The sequence below is a fragment of the Aspergillus nidulans genome, chromosome V, assembly GCF_000011425.1.
Source record: "Aspergillus nidulans FGSC A4 chromosome V".
Taxonomy (NCBI): domain Eukaryota; kingdom Fungi; phylum Ascomycota; class Eurotiomycetes; order Eurotiales; family Aspergillaceae; genus Aspergillus; species Aspergillus nidulans.
The window spans coordinates 2,880,246-2,897,778 of NC_066261.1; the positions used below are offsets into that span (position 1 = coordinate 2,880,246).

At 51.5% G+C, this 17,533-nt stretch overlaps 7 protein-coding genes across 7 annotated transcripts, besides 1 other annotated feature; 3 read left to right on the forward strand and 4 right to left on the reverse strand.

Moving 5' to 3' along the window:
* Positions 1-17,533: part of a sequence feature (contig 1.93 620..340023(-1)) that runs on past both edges of the window.
* Positions 72-1,343, reverse strand: ANIA_05326 (alpha/beta hydrolase; the record flags this gene model as incomplete). Its single annotated transcript, XM_657838.1, has 4 exons — positions 72-400; positions 537-684; positions 742-968; positions 1,337-1,343. 4 exons carry the CDS (start codon positions 1,341-1,343, stop codon positions 72-74), a joined length of 711 nt encoding a protein of 236 aa, XP_662930.1.
* On the reverse strand, positions 1,989-2,640 carry ANIA_05325 (hemerythrin domain-containing protein; the record flags this gene model as incomplete). Its single annotated transcript, XM_657837.1, has 2 exons — positions 1,989-2,318; positions 2,350-2,640. The coding sequence occupies 2 exons, from the start codon at positions 2,638-2,640 to the stop codon at positions 1,989-1,991; spliced, it is 621 nt and encodes a 206-aa protein (XP_662929.1).
* Positions 6,188-7,956, forward strand: ANIA_05324 (protein dlpA). Its single transcript, XM_050612352.1, has 2 exons — positions 6,188-7,637; positions 7,690-7,956. Exons 1-2 carry the CDS (start codon positions 6,222-6,224, stop codon positions 7,822-7,824), a joined length of 1,551 nt encoding a protein of 516 aa, XP_050468285.1. The 5' UTR covers positions 6,188-6,221; the 3' UTR covers positions 7,825-7,956.
* Positions 9,816-11,954, forward strand: ANIA_05323 (uncharacterized protein; the record flags this gene model as incomplete). Its single annotated transcript, XM_657835.1, has 4 exons — positions 9,816-10,179; positions 10,229-10,305; positions 10,358-10,695; positions 10,745-11,954. The coding sequence occupies 4 exons, from the start codon at positions 9,816-9,818 to the stop codon at positions 11,952-11,954; spliced, it is 1,989 nt and encodes a 662-aa protein (XP_662927.1).
* Positions 13,097-13,475, reverse strand: ANIA_05322 (uncharacterized protein; the record flags this gene model as incomplete). Its single annotated transcript, XM_657834.1, has 2 exons — positions 13,097-13,148; positions 13,216-13,475. 2 exons carry the CDS (start codon positions 13,473-13,475, stop codon positions 13,097-13,099), a joined length of 312 nt encoding a protein of 103 aa, XP_662926.1.
* On the forward strand, positions 13,675-15,556 carry ANIA_05321 (uncharacterized protein; the record flags this gene model as incomplete). The annotated part of the gene is made up of 4 exons (XM_657833.1): positions 13,675-13,959; positions 14,024-14,210; positions 14,271-14,891; positions 14,961-15,556. The coding sequence occupies 4 exons, from the start codon at positions 13,675-13,677 to the stop codon at positions 15,554-15,556; spliced, it is 1,689 nt and encodes a 562-aa protein (XP_662925.1).
* Positions 15,661-17,349, reverse strand: ANIA_05320 (SGNH/GDSL hydrolase family protein; the record flags this gene model as incomplete). The annotated part of the gene is made up of 6 exons (XM_657832.1): positions 15,661-15,966; positions 16,011-16,247; positions 16,291-16,347; positions 16,392-16,506; positions 17,093-17,099; positions 17,148-17,349. The coding sequence occupies 6 exons, from the start codon at positions 17,347-17,349 to the stop codon at positions 15,661-15,663; spliced, it is 924 nt and encodes a 307-aa protein (XP_662924.1).

Sequence of the window (17,533 nt, forward strand, 5' to 3'; positions counted from 1 at the left end):
TTAGCTCCAATCAAAAGAGTGTTGGCCCTTCAAAGTTGACGTCTACACTGACTACGCAATGTCTTGAGTGTCTATTTCTGACCACTCTTGATTGTATCTCTTAAATCCTGTGCAACTTGAAGCAGCGCTTTCATGGCAGTAGAGCTCCAAGGGACCATCTGCAGAAAGCCCATGGCACAGGGTTTCGTATTGGTGCCAGGTGACCTGAATGCCAGCCTCTTCCAATTCGAAGCGAACTCGACATCAACATCTCGCAAGCATTCCAAGCCACAGGTGTAGACTGCAGCGGCTGGAAGGTCTTTTAGGCTGGGGACTGAGTGTTGTCCTGGCGATATATAAAGCGCCGACGGCGGTACGCCGGCGCGAATATAGTTGCTGGCGAATTCAAAGATCACATTACCTGGCATGACCGTAAACACCAGACGTACCATCTACCTGACAGGAGGACTCACAATTGAGATACGGACCACGGTTATTCTATGTCGCCGCACTGGTGCCAAATGACAGCATTGGCTCAGGATACAGCAGAAACACACCGGCCATTGCTCTCTTCCCCTCACCACGCAGCCTGAGCGAAAGCGCCGCCGTCATGTTCCCACCAGCGCTATCCCCGCCGCCAAAGACATGGTCGGGGTCAACACCTCGGTCTCTTCCCCCGTTACCTCTTAACCAGTTCAGAACAGCCTTGTACTCATCTCATTGCGTCGAATACTGCCATTCAGGCCGCCAGCCGGTACTAACAAGATACACCTGCACCCCGGCCTTTTCAGCCAGAATTCGGCATCCATTTTCGAATTCGTCGCCTGTTCCGACATTGTAGCCGCCGCCATGGATGTATATCAGAGCAGGCGTGAGATTCTGAGCATTCAGTTGTGGGTTTGAAGGGTAGAGAGAGCACTCAATGTTGATAGCCCCGTAGGGTCCACGGAGGTCGGTGAACCCAACACGCTCGATGCCAGATTGCTTGACTTGAGGGTGATGGGTGAACCCGAAAATTCTCGTGTGGATGCGTTGCTTCGAGCGAGTTCATTCCCCCAAGGACTAGGTGTGGGCTGCCTTTGAGAAATGCATCGATATGGGATTCAGGGTCGTTTTGGAGGCGGACTTGGGAATCATGGAGTAAGCTCAAGATTGGTTGATTACTGAGATCAGACGGCGTGCGAACATGGATATCGAACAAGACGGTCGACTCCAGGGCTTCCTTTAGCGCTGAGAGGCCGGATGCGGTTGGTTTGACTTGATGTCATTGTGAAGTATACCCATGCCATCGTTGTTTCGATCAGTCCTCGAGTCAGTGTACCATGCTCCCGCTCCATTGCTTGTCTGCGCCGCTTACCTGACATGATCTTCAAAAGTAATGATAGATACTGTGATTGGCTGGAATTGTCGTGCTTTAGCCGAACTTATCCTCGCTTTCTACCTCAAGCTCGACTGTCTTGACCAACACCGTCAACATATCAACAACACAAGACACAACACCACCAACACCACCAGCACTACCAAAATAAATCTAGCTATCCTAAATGCATGCAGCATCAGTGGAGATCGCATACCGAGCCTTGTAGGCAAGCTCATATTCACAGTTATGCGACCTTCGGCTGATCTCTTGAGCAAGGATCCTTCAGGATGTTTTATACGGCAACATCCCGTCAAGTCGAGAGCAAGGGCTGAACGGCATTACTTTACAGATCCTGCGAGCCGTGACGGAGTCAATGATGGAATGATGTGGAGCTGGGAAATGTGTTGCGAATTTGAGTCACGATGACTAGGGAGGTTGTTGAGAACGAGGGGATGGTGAAGTGGAATCAAAAGATTTAGCTTTGTATCAAATATTGATTAGGTACCTGTGAGATCGAGGTATATTTTGATATTTTTTCCCCAAAAATCATTACATCCAGAACTTTCGCTCGTTCTTTACAATCGACAAACTCGAAGTTGGACTCCATGATATATATCAGCTTACCTGACTAGGCTCTGGTATATCTCCGTCAAACCTCAACTCCCTTCCTCGGCCACTTGCGAAACAAGTCCGCTACCTGATCAAACGGCGCAGTCAAAAGTCCTACCGCTGTCTCAAAAGGCGGCTTGTTGGGCGCCCCGGGGTGTGCACGCGACGGCACAAAGATCTTCGTCCGATTAAACGCCTTGCTCAGGCTCTGGCTGTCGTGCTCCGAAAGCGTCTCCTCTAGCATCGGCATATCCTCGCCCTCTTCCTCTCGCATGTGTGACGACAGATCGTTCATCAGGCCTTGCAGCGTCGGAATGAAGTTGGGGTTGGAGGGATCAAGGGACTGGAAGGTTTTGAGCTGCTCTTTCACCTGTCCGTTCGATGTGGACATGTTAATCTACTGCTATCAAGAGAGGAGGATGCGCAAATCTGGAAGAGGGGTCCATTACGGCTTGATGCTCCTCGCGATCCTTTGACGCGAGACCAGCGCCCACGAACTGTACATGTTTCTCGAAGGCGGGATATACGACCAGCTCTTCCCCGACAGCGTGACGGGCGAGTTCCCAGACGAAGAGGTTCTGGTAGCGGATCTGCTCGTCGCGCGAGGTCGATGATACGATACGGTCGTAAATAGCTTTGATCTCGGCGTGGTCTTGTGCGATTGTTTCGCTGATTCGTGGAGTTGGGGTCATCTTCGGACGGCTACGTCTGTATCTTGTCTGACTCCTAGAATTCCGAACTGGTGAGTATCGTAACTGGATTTTGTCCTTGCGATAAGATATGAAAGCGACAGAACATAAGGTCAATGGGCGAGTGTCGGTGGTCAGCATCATCAGCTCTAGATCGCCACGTCATCTTGAAGTAGAGATTCAAGAACCTTGGTTAGAGCTTTTGGGAAAGGGAGCCATATATCTAGAAAATTACTGATCCGTGGATAAGTGCACCAGCGCAAAAGTCAAGCGTCTCAATTTAAATGGTTGTCTGTAGGTCTGATCTTTGTGCCGTTCTAGGGTACAGGCCGTATACTCTCTTGATGTCCATATCTCCTGAATATGTACCAAGGCATCCGCACAACGCAGAAGACGAAGACTATTCAATGTAAAATGGGAAATGTCAAATTCTCTGTCTTCTTACATTTCAACTCTGGTGCATCGACTCCCTCGACCAAGAAAGGGGCCTGGAACTGGCAATCCAAATCTCCGGATTGAGATGGAAATAGCTCCACGTTCTCTATTTCGCAGTGTAGCTTCCGATGTACCTGGCGGTGACATATCAGCGTCAGGTTTTGATTTGCATCTAGCCTGCTCACCAATGCAAAGCGCCGGTCCATGGAGTAAGGGTTTAGGTAAGGCACAAAGGCAATATCACGGACGCTCCAAGGCCGTTGAGGCTGCTTCGTTGAAACCCAGATCTTCGACCTAATCCGTCATTATGTAGCTGCGACGGCGATTGTCATCGTTGACCGTTCAAGCTAAGCTCCCAGTGCATTGTTAACAAGAATATAAGGACTATGGGCGGCACCGAATGTTAATATGACCTGCCCTTCTCTGGACAGTTGTGTAGGATTTTGCAATACTTGCCGTCGCCCATCGATTGAGGTCAAACCTAGAGAATCACCGGTGGCGCCTTCTATGGAAACCTGGATGCGATACCCTGTTGGATTCTTCAGATCTGCGTTTGAGCGAAAAGGTGCAAAAATGCCCGGCAAGAGGAGTACTAGCATTGTCATGGAGAAACGGCGTTTGAAATGGTTAGACATACGTATTCCGGTTCTGACTGCCGTACAGCTTTGGCCGGAGGCAGGTCGAGTGCTTGCTGGAGAAATTATGGTTATAATATGCTGTAATGATATAATTTACAAATTGGCTTTGAAGTCAAGCATTTCAATAGTTGGGGAGTTATGAAGCAAAATAACCCCTAGATGTCCTTTTCCCACACCACTCGGCATATTCTGTTAATGCTATACAGTGTCCCTTAGCTTGGACAGAATTATCCGTCTTAAGTTCTCAGACTCTAGATCGATGCTCGTTCCTTATGGGGTTTCTGTCTATCGGGTGCGTATGCGTGAAACTAGTTTCATTGTTGCCAACACTCACTGATTATAGGTACTGGAAATCGATCCGCTTAGATTTTGACTGGCTGTCTGATTTGAAGTGGAATCTTAAGCGAGGGCAGCACCCACCGAGTGTTGAATCACAGTGAGGATTTCTTCACTAAGCCGGATGTACAGGTTCATGACTGCTTGATCATAAAACACTCCGAGCGAAGTCAGGCAGTGCAACTTTAGAAACAATCTCGACTCTGATTTCTCACCCAAATGATGCAGTAGACCTCTGGGAGCGGCGTACATGGCTCATACTTGTTTGGCTCAGCACTTCGAGGAAGTGGATTTCCGAAGGGTGACACCCAAAAGTCATCGATCAGCTGCGCAGCCGTCTATTGAGTTCTGTGGGCAACTGCTCGACATGACTTTGACCAAATGTGCTCATGAAGATCGAGACGTTAAGCGCAGAGACTGTCACTGATGCAGTGGTCTCTTCCATGGCTTCTCCAAGGACCATACTCTCACTGTCTGCCAGACTCTAGAGTTCTTAGACAATAGCGCCCAGAAGCCTTCTTTTGCTTCCAAGATGGCGTAACAACCGCAGCGGACCAAACTCTGGTCCCAAAGACAAACGTGGAGCAGACAAGGAAGATCGATCGGGTGCGAGAACAAAAACCGGTACCAGCTCAGGTCTCGACCTGCGCCTTTCATGGGTGCAGTTTCAGACGTACCAAGGAAAGCTGTACACCCAACTTGGGACCGCTGGCTGGGGGAAGAAACAATGACTGTCCACGGTGCGCACAGATTTCCTGCCAGGACCGTACATCAGCGAGAGCCCATCAAAGATCACCCGGTCAGATCAACATTTTGCAATACTCGCTGGTGCACGCGCGACGCCCGTTCTTGGAGGACAAGCGCAAACATCAAGTTAGAGAGTCCTTATAATCCATAGTGTCTATCACCAAGTTTGTATATTTTTCTTCGGCGAAACATCATTAGTATTCTCTCGCAAATGCTGTCAGTACAGAATACTAGGCACAGTTCTGTGGGTGTCCCTGACGCCAGTCGAAAATGCCTACCTTTAAGGGCAGGCCCAATCGCCGGCTAGTGACAAAGGCAGACTCGTAATCCATTCATGGTCGCACCTCGGACAGATCAATCTGATGATTGTGCAAGAGACTGACAAAAAGTCCTCTGTTTCTGCGCATTACCAAGGTTCGAGACGGGAAATCGCATTCGAACTTCAGGATCCGCCCTCGTCATAGTCCTCGCTGAACCGCGGAATGGAATGGAGTCTCAGGGACAGCCAGCTGCGAGGTCCTGTCTGTGGATGCAGACAATAAACAATCGTATTGGGAAAGCGCCCACATCGAATCAGGACAATGCGTCATGATCGCCTCTGAACCGCCGGATGAGATGGAGTCGGTACGCGGTGTGTTTACCGTTCAGGCCAGGCACACTGTCGGTGCCTCCAGCGGACCGCTTGAATCCGGCCGCAGGAATGAAGACGGACGTTCCAGCTCAAGGAAACTGCAGCACGGCAACGACATCCAACGTGATACCATCCCAAGAGTTACTGCGTCACAAAGAATAATTAGCAATGACCACCAGAAAGATGCAGCCCGTACGCGTTCATAGTTGAGTGTCTCGAGTAATATTCTTTTTTTCTTCTTGTGTTTTTTTCTTTTCTTTTATTTTTTCTTTTTTCTATTTTTACCTTTTTTTTTTCACGCACGTCACTATAGCATCTCAGGCGACTGAGACCAGGCAGATCCGACCGGCAATCACGCAGATCGACAGACCTAGAAGTGGCCGGATCGTGCCAGACAGAATAGTCTTCTTAGAGGACAATGAATTCATCGTATCGCGATCGTCGTACAGTGTCGACCATTCCTTAATGATGCTGCCTGCGACGAGGTCCAGCATTGGCTACCATTCAATGTAAAAGAGCATTCATGACGATGGTCCGTGTAATGACTCACATTGTGTGACCGGTTGATGTCATGTCCCTGGACACAATCTCATTCAATTAATAGAAACAGAGACGTTGAATGGGCTTAAGGTGGAGCATTGCGTAGTGACAGCTCTGCGGTCACCCTGACGTCATCACCTGATTTTCCCCTTTCCTGCCCCAGATTCCAGCCCTATATAAGAGTCCCAGCCTGCACCTACTTTGAACAGTATCAATCCCAATCAAAATCACAAGTTTCAAGAAAACAAATCATCACAATGTCTTATAACAACACCTCCAACACCGCTGGCCCCCATACCTCCGACATGGCCAATCGCGTCGACCCCCGTGTCGACAGCGACCTGAGCCGCTCCCAATATGGTGCCGGTACCGGCACCACGGGCGTGCGCGGTACGGGCAATGAGTTCGCCGGTACGCAATCATACGGCGGTAACACCTCCGCAACCGGCCCACACAGCTCCAACCTAGCCAACAAGGCCGATCCCCGCGTCGACAACACCCAGTACGGTGGGACGTCTGCTTACGGTAACACATCGACCACCGGTCCTCACAACTCCAACCTTCTGAACAAGGTCGACCCTCGCGTTGATAACAGCCAGTACGGCAACACCTCTCACGGCACCTACGGATCAAGCACACATGGCGCCTCTGCCGCGGGCCCTCACAGCTCTGGTCTCGCCAACAAGGCTGACCCCCGCGTCGATAGCGACCAGTACGGCAGTGCAGGCAACACCTTCGGTGCCGGCACTGGCACCCACGGCCGTGATAGCACTTCCACCAAGACCTTTGAGGATGCTCACTTCGGTACCGGTCCTCATACCGGAGGCAACACTTCCACCAACGCCGGCCCTCACAACTCCAGTCTGATGAACAAGGTAGACCCTCGTGTCGATAGCGACGCCGATAACCGCGCTCGCTACACTCCCGGTGCCACAACCACCGGTACTACACACTCGGCGACCTCTGGCAATGCCGGACCGCACAACTCCAACCTCATGAACAAGGCCGACCCTCGTGTTGACAGCGACCGTGATAACCGCGCCAAGTACGCGCCCCAGACGACCAGCACCGGCAACGAATACACTGCGACTTCTGGAAACGCCGGGCCTCACACCTCGAATCTCGCTAACAAGGCCGATCCCCGTGTTGACAGTGACCGCGATACCCGCTCCAAGTACGCCCCGGGCACGACCACCGCTGCTCCTTCCAGCAACGCCGGCCCGCACAACAGCAACATGATGAACAAGGCCGATCCCCGCGTAGACAGCGACCGCGACCACCGCACGCAGCACGGAACCACCACTGGTGCTACCGGTGCTACCGGAACTACTGGTGCTACTGGCGCTACTGGTGCTACTGGTGCCGCCGGAACCACCGGAACCAGCGGCGCTGGTACTTCCCACGGCACTCACACCGGCGAGAAAGTCCACTCTTCCAACCTCCTCAACAAGCTCGATCCCCGCGTTGACAGTACCACCGGCCAGATGAAGAACAGCCACAGCAACACTTCGTCCAGCACCAACGCCGGCAGCACTGGCGCCTACTCCTCCGGCGGTGTCGGCCACAACTCGGCCACGGCCTCTAACAGCGCTCACCACACTGGCCAGACGACCGCTACCCGCACCGGCGAGAACGCTGGCAGCGGAGTAAAGGGGGCCGCTGCTGAGATTCATGCAAGTCCTACCTCCCGCGCCATCTAGACACCACCCTCTAACAGCATCATAGGGCATGGGTGAGTCTCTCCGTGGCGGCTTAGGTGCTGCCGTTGACAGAGCCTTTGGCGATGAAGAAGGCGTGGCCAAGAACCGTGCCGTTGCTCAGCAGGGCGATCATGAAATGAGCACTGGGCGATTCCATTAAGGGCTCTCGCGCTGCTTATAACTACCCCCTATCTTTCATGAGTGATGGATTATGATACCGATTATCATGCGATGGCTTTTCTCATTACCCCTGTACAATAGCTTAATTTGATTATTCTATTTTCTTATACATTAAACAGTCTTTGCTGCTGGACAGAGCACTTGTATGATTATGTAAACAGAGTTATCCTCCTTGCTTCAATAAGAAGCCATCCCAGGTCTGGAGTGAATTTACCTTTCCAGAGATGTGTAGGAACCTTTTCACAACATGTTGATCGATTATATGTCAGCTTCCCAGTGCAACTAAGAATACCGTAGTGTAGAAAGTGTTGAAAGACACCTAATTTTGTGTGCTACTGTATGATACAGGAATAAAGGTGATGATGTAGCAAATATATTCTTACGTCATTAGGTTATCACGTCTGTGGTGGCCACATTTCGCTGCCACGGCCAATGAAGAGTTTTAGCAAAACAGGATCATGTCATATTTCTCTCTTAGCTACGTCTGATATTATATAGTAGAATTATAGTAGTAAGTAGGTTTTGGAAGGATTGCAGAGTTGTAATCCAGGCGCTGTCCAAAAATGGCCTCGCTAAAATCCATGCGGGGGCTTAACAGAATCCGGCGAACACAACACGAAACTTCCTCGGCTAATTACAGAACTGTTCGATATAACCATCATTGCGCTCTGCTGTGGTCCGGAGGGAGGCAGTCGTCCGGCTCAAGCAGAGTAGAGTCGAGTTGGTTTTTTTTAGATACCAATCGCCTTTCGTCTCATATTATTTCGCCACACCCAGAGATCTCAACTATGGTCCAGAGCGTGTTCCTATGATCGGGGAAAAGTTAAGATACTTAAGACAAGACTTCGCGCCGAAGGCTACGCCTCGGAGAAAGTTTCACGTTCTCGAACTAAGCTGCGAGTCATGTTGTATTACCGACAGGCTTTTGGGGTTGGCAATGTGCCAGATGGCTGCAAGAGCTAGAATGGCTACCAGGCATGAATTGACCCGCCTCGAAGGCATCAGATAGCCAACGGAATGCCTCAAATATCTTTCTTGCCAATCACGCAGGGGATGATAGTAGGGTTGACAGGCTTCCCCGCGCCACCAAACCCCGGATTGGAGTGGAGTTGAAATATGACATCCATGGCGCTCGAAGCCTTGTCGGAAGCTACTCACGGCCTAAATGCAACAAGACTTACGAGGCGCTCCTATAACCCTCGGGAACAAAGCCGCTGACGTCGTCCACCGGCCCTAGTCTATTACAGGGAATGATCTACCGTACCTCGAGCGTTGGCTGCGGTTGTGGCTTGCTATGGATATGGAACTATTTTCTGGGTTCTGGACAAGAAGAGTGCTTCCAGCTATATGTGCACAAAATTGCGCGTCCGGGAGATGGCGGCACTCTCGTTATGGATGCGAGAAGACTGTCCTGGGGTTCAGAGCAGGACAAACAGGTCTCGGCAGCGCGTCATTTTTCATTTGCCCAGTCGTCGAGACCGAGGGGATGCTGGAATCTGGATCGACCTAGCTGTCTCCCAATCAGATTGTGTCGAACCTCGAGTTGGTTGGTGGAAACGTTTGATGACAGGATAAGCGACACAAGCATCTCCAAGACTCTTGACCATTCTTGACCACTCTTGACTGACTTGACAATCCTTGGGCCTTCCCCAGATTCGACTCCCGTTCAGATGACACGACCATGTGCAAATACTGGCTGTGATAGGTTAACCACTCTATCAATCCCCCAGATTCTCACCCCTCCAGCTGGCTCGACCGTTGCCCTCTTCCCTTTATAGGCAATGAGGTGACATCCCGCGTAGAGCCACTTGCTCTCACTCGTGAGTAGCGTAGCAGCGTCATGGAATGGTGATATCAGCCGCAGTGCCATTGTCGGATTGCAGACAGGCGGGGATCGATAAATTCTAGCCTGTCCCATGGTCGTACCTGACTTTTCGTCTCCAACCTCAGCACTTTTCGTTCTGTATCAAGATGTATGGGGCTCACTCTTCCGGTAGCAGCCACGATGCTGGTCAGCCCAGCTTCGAGCATAAAGAAAAGCCCAAAACCCGTCACATCTACGATGTCGAAGGACTGGACCGCAGCAAGCTGAATGCAATCTTTGAGAATCCACTCGCTGGTGTTCCTCGCGACGAGCTCTTTGAAGATGTCGACCGATTCTGCCAGAACCATGGCCTGATGGAGTACAAGGAGCTTTTCCGTAAAGGTGCACTTATCTCGCAAAATCCGGCAGTGGCTGAAACATTGCCCGAGTTGACTGAGGAGGAACGCGAGGCTTTACAGCGCGAGACAACTCACAAATGGTCACAGCCTTGGATGCTGTACTTCATGACGAGTACGTCCAGCTCGAACTAGCTATGTAGAGTGACTAAAGATCGGGACAGCGATGTGCTCCATGGCCGCAGCCGTGCAGGGTATGGACGAGACCGCCAACAACGGTGCAGTCGTTATCTATCCTAGGGTTGATCCTTTAACTTCTGTTTTTTTTTGCTTACAAAGACTAATAATACCAGCTACTCGGTATCGAATCTCCCCGATTCTCTGATATGATGCAAGACTATATCACCGGTCTCGTCGTCGGCGCCCCGTACCTAGCCTGCGCAATCATCGGCTGCTGGCTGACCGAGCCGATGAATCGATACTTTGCGCGACGAGGAACGATCTTCATCTCCTGTGTTATCGCCGCCGTGGCCTCCGTCTGGGAAGGTGTAGCCAACTCCTGGGTCAACCTCTTCCTTGCCCGCTTTGTTCTCGGCCTCGGCATTGGTTCCAAGTCCTCAACAGTGCCGGTCTATGCGGCCGAGTGTTCACCGGCACCTATTCGCGGCGCGCTGGTCATGCAGTGGCAAATGTAAGTACCACGAATAGTTAGGATGCCTGACCATTCTAACGTAATCTAGGTGGACGGCATTCGGAATCATGTTGGGCAACATCATGGGCGTCGCATTCATGGGCGTGGAGGAAGACCTAAGCTGGCGGCTTATGCTCGGTAGCACCGTGGTTCTCCCAATCATCGTTTGCTTCCAGGTCTACTTCTGCCCGGAATCACCCCGCTGGCTGATTGAGCACAACAAGATACCCAAGGCCTTCAAGTCCTTCCGCGTTCTGCGCAACACCGACCTCCAAGCCGCCCGCGATCTGTACTACGCGTATGTTGGCGTCCAACTCGAGCGCGAGATCAACAAAGGGAAGAACTTCTTCACCATGTTCCTAGAGCTATTCACTGTCCCGCGTAATCGGCGCGCCACGCTAGCCAGCTGGATCGTCATGTTTTTGCAGCAGTTCTGCGGCGTGAACGTGATTGCTTACTACTCTACCAGCATATTTTTGAATTCGGGATACACGGTACAAGAAGCCCTGCTTGCGTCTATGGGGACGGGCATTTTGAACTGGGTTTTTGCCATCCCGGCCTTTCTCACCATAGACACATGGGGCCGACGGAACCTCTTGCTCTTCACATTCCCGTTTCTTTCCATATGGCTCCTGTGGGCGGGTTTCTCGTTTTGGATCGAGTCGAACATCCCCACTAGTCGTAAACGAGTGGCCATGGTCACGACGGGAATGTACCTCTTCGAGGTCTTTTACTCGCCTGGCGAGGGGCCCGTGCCGTTTACCTACTCCGCCGAGGCGTTCCCGCTGCATGTCCGGGAGGTCGGCATGTCTTGGGCGACAGCCACAACGTGGTGCTTCAATTTCATTCTGTCATTTACTTGGCCGATGCTGGAGCGGGCGTTTAAACCGCAGGGTGCATTCGGCTGGTACGCCGCTTGGTGTTTGATTGGATGGTGGCTGGTTTTGCTGTTTGTGCCAGAAACAAAAGGTACCTCCATCACCATTACTGACCTTATCCTCACAAATGAGTACATTCTGACACACTTAGAACTCACCCTTGAGGAACTCGACCGCGTCTTCTCGGTGAAAACGCGCCGCCACGCAAGGTACCAGCTCCGAAACGCCGTCTGGCATTTCCGCACCTGGGTGCTTCGGCACAAACTCGAGCCGATGCCTAAATTGTATGAGGAGCCGGATTCGCCGACCACGCCGTCACCACCGGATGTGGAGGTGGAGCCCAAAGTGCGCTCAGAGAATGTGGAGAATGTCGGTGCATAGCTGGGCAAGACCAGCACGAAACAGAGGAGGACAGAATCACTAACAGGGCGGGGTCGGCCCTGGGAGGAGTACTACCCTGCCGTGACTCTGGACTCGTTTCGATTTCTGGATGCCAAAAAGGTGCTGTTGGATGCAGGTGGTAAGGATATAGAGAGCGACTCTAGGAGTATGTCATTATTGGAGCTGGCTTTTTGATGCTGCTCCCTGTAAAGTCCTCTGAGTCTATACTACAGCTCTAGGCTTGTTTTGGCTTTGTGCTATACGTTATGGAAGCAGAGTATATTTTCATGATCGAGAATATAACGATTTTCATTTGCCCGGATACATAAAGGATACATAAAAGATACATAAGGTTAGATGAGCAATACTGAATGACATAATTTCCAGGATGGAGACAGCCCGACCAGACCTCCACCTTAGCTCCTTAGCGGTCTCTCCGACTTCGCTCAACAAGGCCCAATGTGGGGAATCATGGATGGTTCTGGCAAAGCCAAGTTGGCACTGGATAATGCAGCATCCGACCTATTTTGAGTAGATCTTCCTCTCAGTCTCCCCAGATATGTACGTCAGCCCCCAAATATGCACGTCAGTTGTGTGTTGATAGCTAGGGTTACCCAGAATCTCGTGAAAAGAACAGCTGGTTACTGGTATTTGGGCTATTGCCATCCTTCCAGCCACTTTTCCTGTCTAAAGATTAGCTCATCTCCGCTAAAGATAGGTAACAAGACTTGAAAGCCTGAACGGGTTATACCGAGACGGGAGGAATCTTCTACAGCGGATTCGTATTGCCAGTCACGTCATGGATCAGCTGGAACCTAGATCCAGACACCAGTAAAGCTTACCAATGTTTCCTGGAGGATGCTGTTGTCAGGTGGCTCCTGGAAGGATCAATCCTTTATGGGCTTGTCTTTGGGAAGCTTTTTGTTGACTCTCGGGGATAACGTGGAGATAAGAGCCTACCAGGCCTCTCCCGACTCGGGACGGCATTCTCACCTCACCTCATCCCGCTTCACCTCTTCCCTTGTGTCATCCCATCTATCTATCCTTCTTTCTTCTGTATTTTTGAGTCACCCAGTCGACATATTACCCTCGGCCCAATGGCTAGATTCAAACCCTCCCCATGATGTCATTGTCTCGATCTTTCAACCAGGCGTGCTGGACTCAGTGTCAACGCCAATGTCCACATCCCGCCGGCTAAAGAGGCTTTTAGTAAGACGGCAAAACATCGGCAAATCAACGCAGGACGAGTCATGATACAGACCTGATGGGCATGCCAATATCATTAAGCCGAAAGCCCCACGATGGCACGAGCGTCTCCCCAACCTCCGCGCGCGAATCCATGCCGAAAGCGGAACCGAGTGAGGAAATCTGCAGCGGCAGACAGGGTTCTCCACATTCTAGTCGGAGGTTACCCCAGATCAGGACTGGGGGCGGTAGCTCGCCCAGTTCGTTCCCGTACGACTCAGGCTCCTGGGGGAAATATCCTTGGAAAGGGTTTATGCAGAGAACTGGGAAGGACATGGGTCGGGCATAGAATGAGGTGGGACGGCACGTCAATGCCCCCAATTTCTCGCACCGAGTCGTGGATTTGGTCCAAAAGCCGACTATATCCCGTCTCCATCGTCATTTGGGGTAGCAGCCAGTGTATAAATATGGCGATCTTCGCCTCGGGGAGGAAATGCCGGCTCAGCGAGCTGTTTTTTCCACGAAGTCTGCTGAGATGCTGGTCCCCTCACTATTCGGACTCTCAGTCCTCGCCGCCATCACATCTGCCCTCCCAGGGGGTGTGAGCCCCAGATCTTCGCCATCCCCGACAGTTACTGTTAGGAACGGGACATACATCGGAAAGCACAATGCCCATTATAAGCAAGACCTATTCTTGGGCATTCCCTACGCCCAACAGCCCGTCGGCAATCTGCGCTTTGCCATTCCACACTCTCTGAATGAGACTTGGTCTGAGCCGAGAGATGCAAAGGAATATTCCGATATCTGCGTTGGATACGGGGTGAGATAGCTTCCTCTACTATAATGGGCCAGGACCACATCGGTAAATATACTGACAGTATTAGACCGACTCAATCTGGTACCCGCAATCGGAAGCATGTCTGACCTTGAATGTCATTCGCGACTCATCAGTCGACGAAACCTCCTCTCTCCCAGTAGGCGTCTGGATCCATGGCGGTGGCTTCTATCAGGGCTCCGGAGCAGACCAGCGGTATAACACGTCTGCTATCGTTGCGAATGCGCAGAGAATCGGTGCGACTCAGCCCGAACATAAACCTATTATGGCTAGAGCAGGCTGACAAGATCAATTAGGCAAACCCTTTATCGCAGTGACAATTAACTACCGCCTCTCAACCTGGGGATTCCTCAACTCAGCCGAGATCAGGGAAGCCGGCGCCACGAATCTGGGTCTGCGCGACCAACGTCTCGCCCTGCACTGGATCCAAGAGAACATAGCCTCCTTCGGCGGTGACCCGAAGAAGGTCACAATCTGGGGTGAGTCCGCTGGAGGAATGTCAGTGGGCAACCAGCTCATCGCCTACGGCGGCCGAGACGACGGCCTCTTCCGAGCTGGAATTATGGAGTCCGGCGGCTCGATCGCCGCTAGCCCCGGGAATACAACGGCCTACCAGTCACAGTATGATGACATTGTTGCCAAGGCTGGATGTGCTACTGCCAGTGATACGCTGCAGTGTCTCCGCGAAGTCCCCTTTGAGTCCTTGAACGCTATCTTCAACACCACGACGGGAGATCCAGCGTATTCCTTCGGGCCTACAGTTGATGGAGACTTTCTACGCGAGTGGGGGAGTGTCCAGCTCGACAAGGGCGAGTTCGTCAAGGTTCCCATCATTTCGGGAACCAACACCGACGAGGGCGCGTCGTTTGGTCCCACGGGAATCAATACTACACAGCAGTTCTATAACTACCTTACAGGTATGCGATACCCCTTTCTGACATATCATCTTTGATTCAATGAGACCCGCTCTGCTAACGAGCTGACAGGCGGCGCATCTGGCTACCGATACCCCCCGGCAATCGCGAAAGAAATCCTAGACCTCTACCCCGACGACCCTTCAAAAGGTATCCCCGAGTTTCTCGGCAATCAGCGCATTCCCTCAAAGGGCTGGCAGTGGCGCCGCACGTCCGCCTACGCAGGCGACTACAGCATGCACGCAAATCGCCGGCGGCAGACCGAAGTCTGGGCTGAGCACGGCATCCCTGCATACGCGTACCGCTTTAACATGCGCAGCGGTAATGCGGACTGGATTGGTGGTGCGCAGCATTTCGAGGAAGTGGCTTTTGTGTTTAAGAATTTTGAGGGACTGGGCTATCACTACGGTCTGCCCTTCGAGGGGATGCCCGAGAGGTATAAGGAGCTTAGTACGCTGATGGCAAGCATGTGGGCCAGTTTTATTGTGGATCTGGATCCAAACTCAGGCGTTGAAAGCGAGGTGTACTGGGAGACGTATGGAGTGAACGAGCCGGTGGATATTGTCTTTGACGCGAATGTCACGGGACTTGGGTATATGGAGGATGATACATGGAGGAAGGAGGGGATTGACTTTTTGAACTCGATCTCGAGAGTTCTGTGGCGGTAGGGAGATGATTGCCTGAATGAAATGTTTGTATTGATCATATTTTGTTCAGATACATTTTATGATAATGATTCAGGACATGTTCATCGAGTATAGTCAGGGCCAGCTCAGTAATTAGCCTGGTCATTCCAATAGAGTGTCCCACTGTGGACCATCGGCCCAGTAGCTGCCATCTCCCATCCGAACTTGAGCTTCACCCATTGCATAAAGTGTGCTGCTACCTTGATATGTCCGACGTCAGTCGGATGCCACTGCGGCGCGATATCGTTGTGCTGCAGGATACCCGTGGTGTCGAAGTAGTGAACGAAGTTCCCTAGCTTTTGAAACACTTCATATACCCTCTTGATCTCGTCGACAAAAAGCGGGCCCTGGACGTACGTATCTCCCGATGCACCGAAACCACCCCATAGAGACTGTCCTGTTAGTCGGGAAATATGGCTTTGTACAGTGAACATACCATGAGGACGATCTGCGCATGCGGCCATATCCCGTGAATATCAGCTATCAGCTTCACGTAATCATTAAAGTAGTCCTCGCTAGGAACGTTGTTCGCTGGGTTATTGTCGTTTGTGCCGATGTTGATGACCACCAGGTCGGCCGGCTGCTGCGATTTGAAGTCCCATTTAGGGGGCTCGTCACCGTAGATTTTCATCGCCCGGGCAGAGGTGTCGGTAGTTCGGTACCATTGATAAACCTACTCACTAAGCAACGGCGGATACGGTGGAGGAGCGGCATACCTGGCCCCTGGGGTTGCCCCAGCATTCTTGATCATGTAGGCAGATACCTGGGTAGGCCTGCTACAGTTAGTTGCGACATATGAAGCCCTGTCACACCGTACCGTAAGGTGATATTCCACATTCCCCAGTCCGGCGGCAAAAAGGTATGCCCAGGACGAAAGGCCTTCGTACGTTGCGAAGTCTCCAGAGCTCAGGCTACACTCGTTAGACAACGCCCTTGACTGTGGACAGCACGTACGAGTCACCAATAACTTCGACCATTTTTGGAAACGGCTTGATATTGTAAATCGACGCCGCAGAGTTGACGGATACACTTGATAATTGGACTGTTTACTGGGTTAGCTGGGAAAGAAAGGACCGGCTAGTGAACATATCCGTAGGCCCAATTTGTCACTGCTGGAATTAGCACCGTATCAGAAGAGCGTTTATGGGTCGGTACCTCTCAGTTCAAACATTCGCCCGGCATTGGACTCTGTCAGATTGACCCCGGTCGTCCAGGGCCCAACAAATTGGTAGGTGTTTTCTGCGCTGACATTGGAGAACTGCCAGTCTTGTCCTCCGATACTGAAGAACATCAGCAGGAAGTTGAGAAAGGCATGTCTCCTCGAGTCTGCTCACCGATAGGCAACTAAAACGCCTTCGTCTGTATATTTACCAAAGCTTATTGCTAACTACGTACTGTCAGCTCTTTCATAACTGAAAGCCAAGTCCGTACCCTCTCTCCGGTAAAGGCGAACTTGAACCCCGGAGCTCTACAGTTCTCAGCTTTGGTGAATTCTTTCGGTTGCAGAAACAGACTTACGACCACCCTGTACTGCTTGTTAGACATTAGCCAGTATAAGGTGGGGACCACCTACAGGAGATATGCTGTTCATCCCATCGCCCCTTATAAGAGATCTCCTTAGCGTCTGCATCGTACGTCTTCCACCCCTCTTTGACTCCGTTTTCTAGAAGCTGGGCCTGTCCGGGATACGGATCTAGCCGTGGCTGGCCATTCTCCAGGATCGTCGCTGCGACCAAGGAGATTGCTAGAAATAGAGGTAGATAAATACGAAGCATCGTGAAGAAAGGGTTTGTGGCCGATTTGCATATTCTGTGCTGGATTCAAGGGTTATAACGGCGCCCGTCGACGGGATTAGCGTCCTCTGATCCCCGATTTCTTTTAGGAAAATATGCCAAGCAATATGAAGAATGACAGGCACAGTCTTTGTGAGCAAATAAGATGGGCTTGCGTATAAATACC

Bases quoted from the DNA above. Each gene is read 5' to 3' on its own strand.
- ANIA_05324 (XM_050612352.1), top strand. From the start codon at position 6,222: ATGTCTTATAACAACACCTCCAACACCGCTGGCCCCCATACCTCCGAC. The intron at 7,638-7,689 runs GCAAGTCCTACC...ACAGCATCATAG, and splicing joins GGGCCGCTGCTGAGATTCAT to GGCATGGGTGAGTCTCTCCG.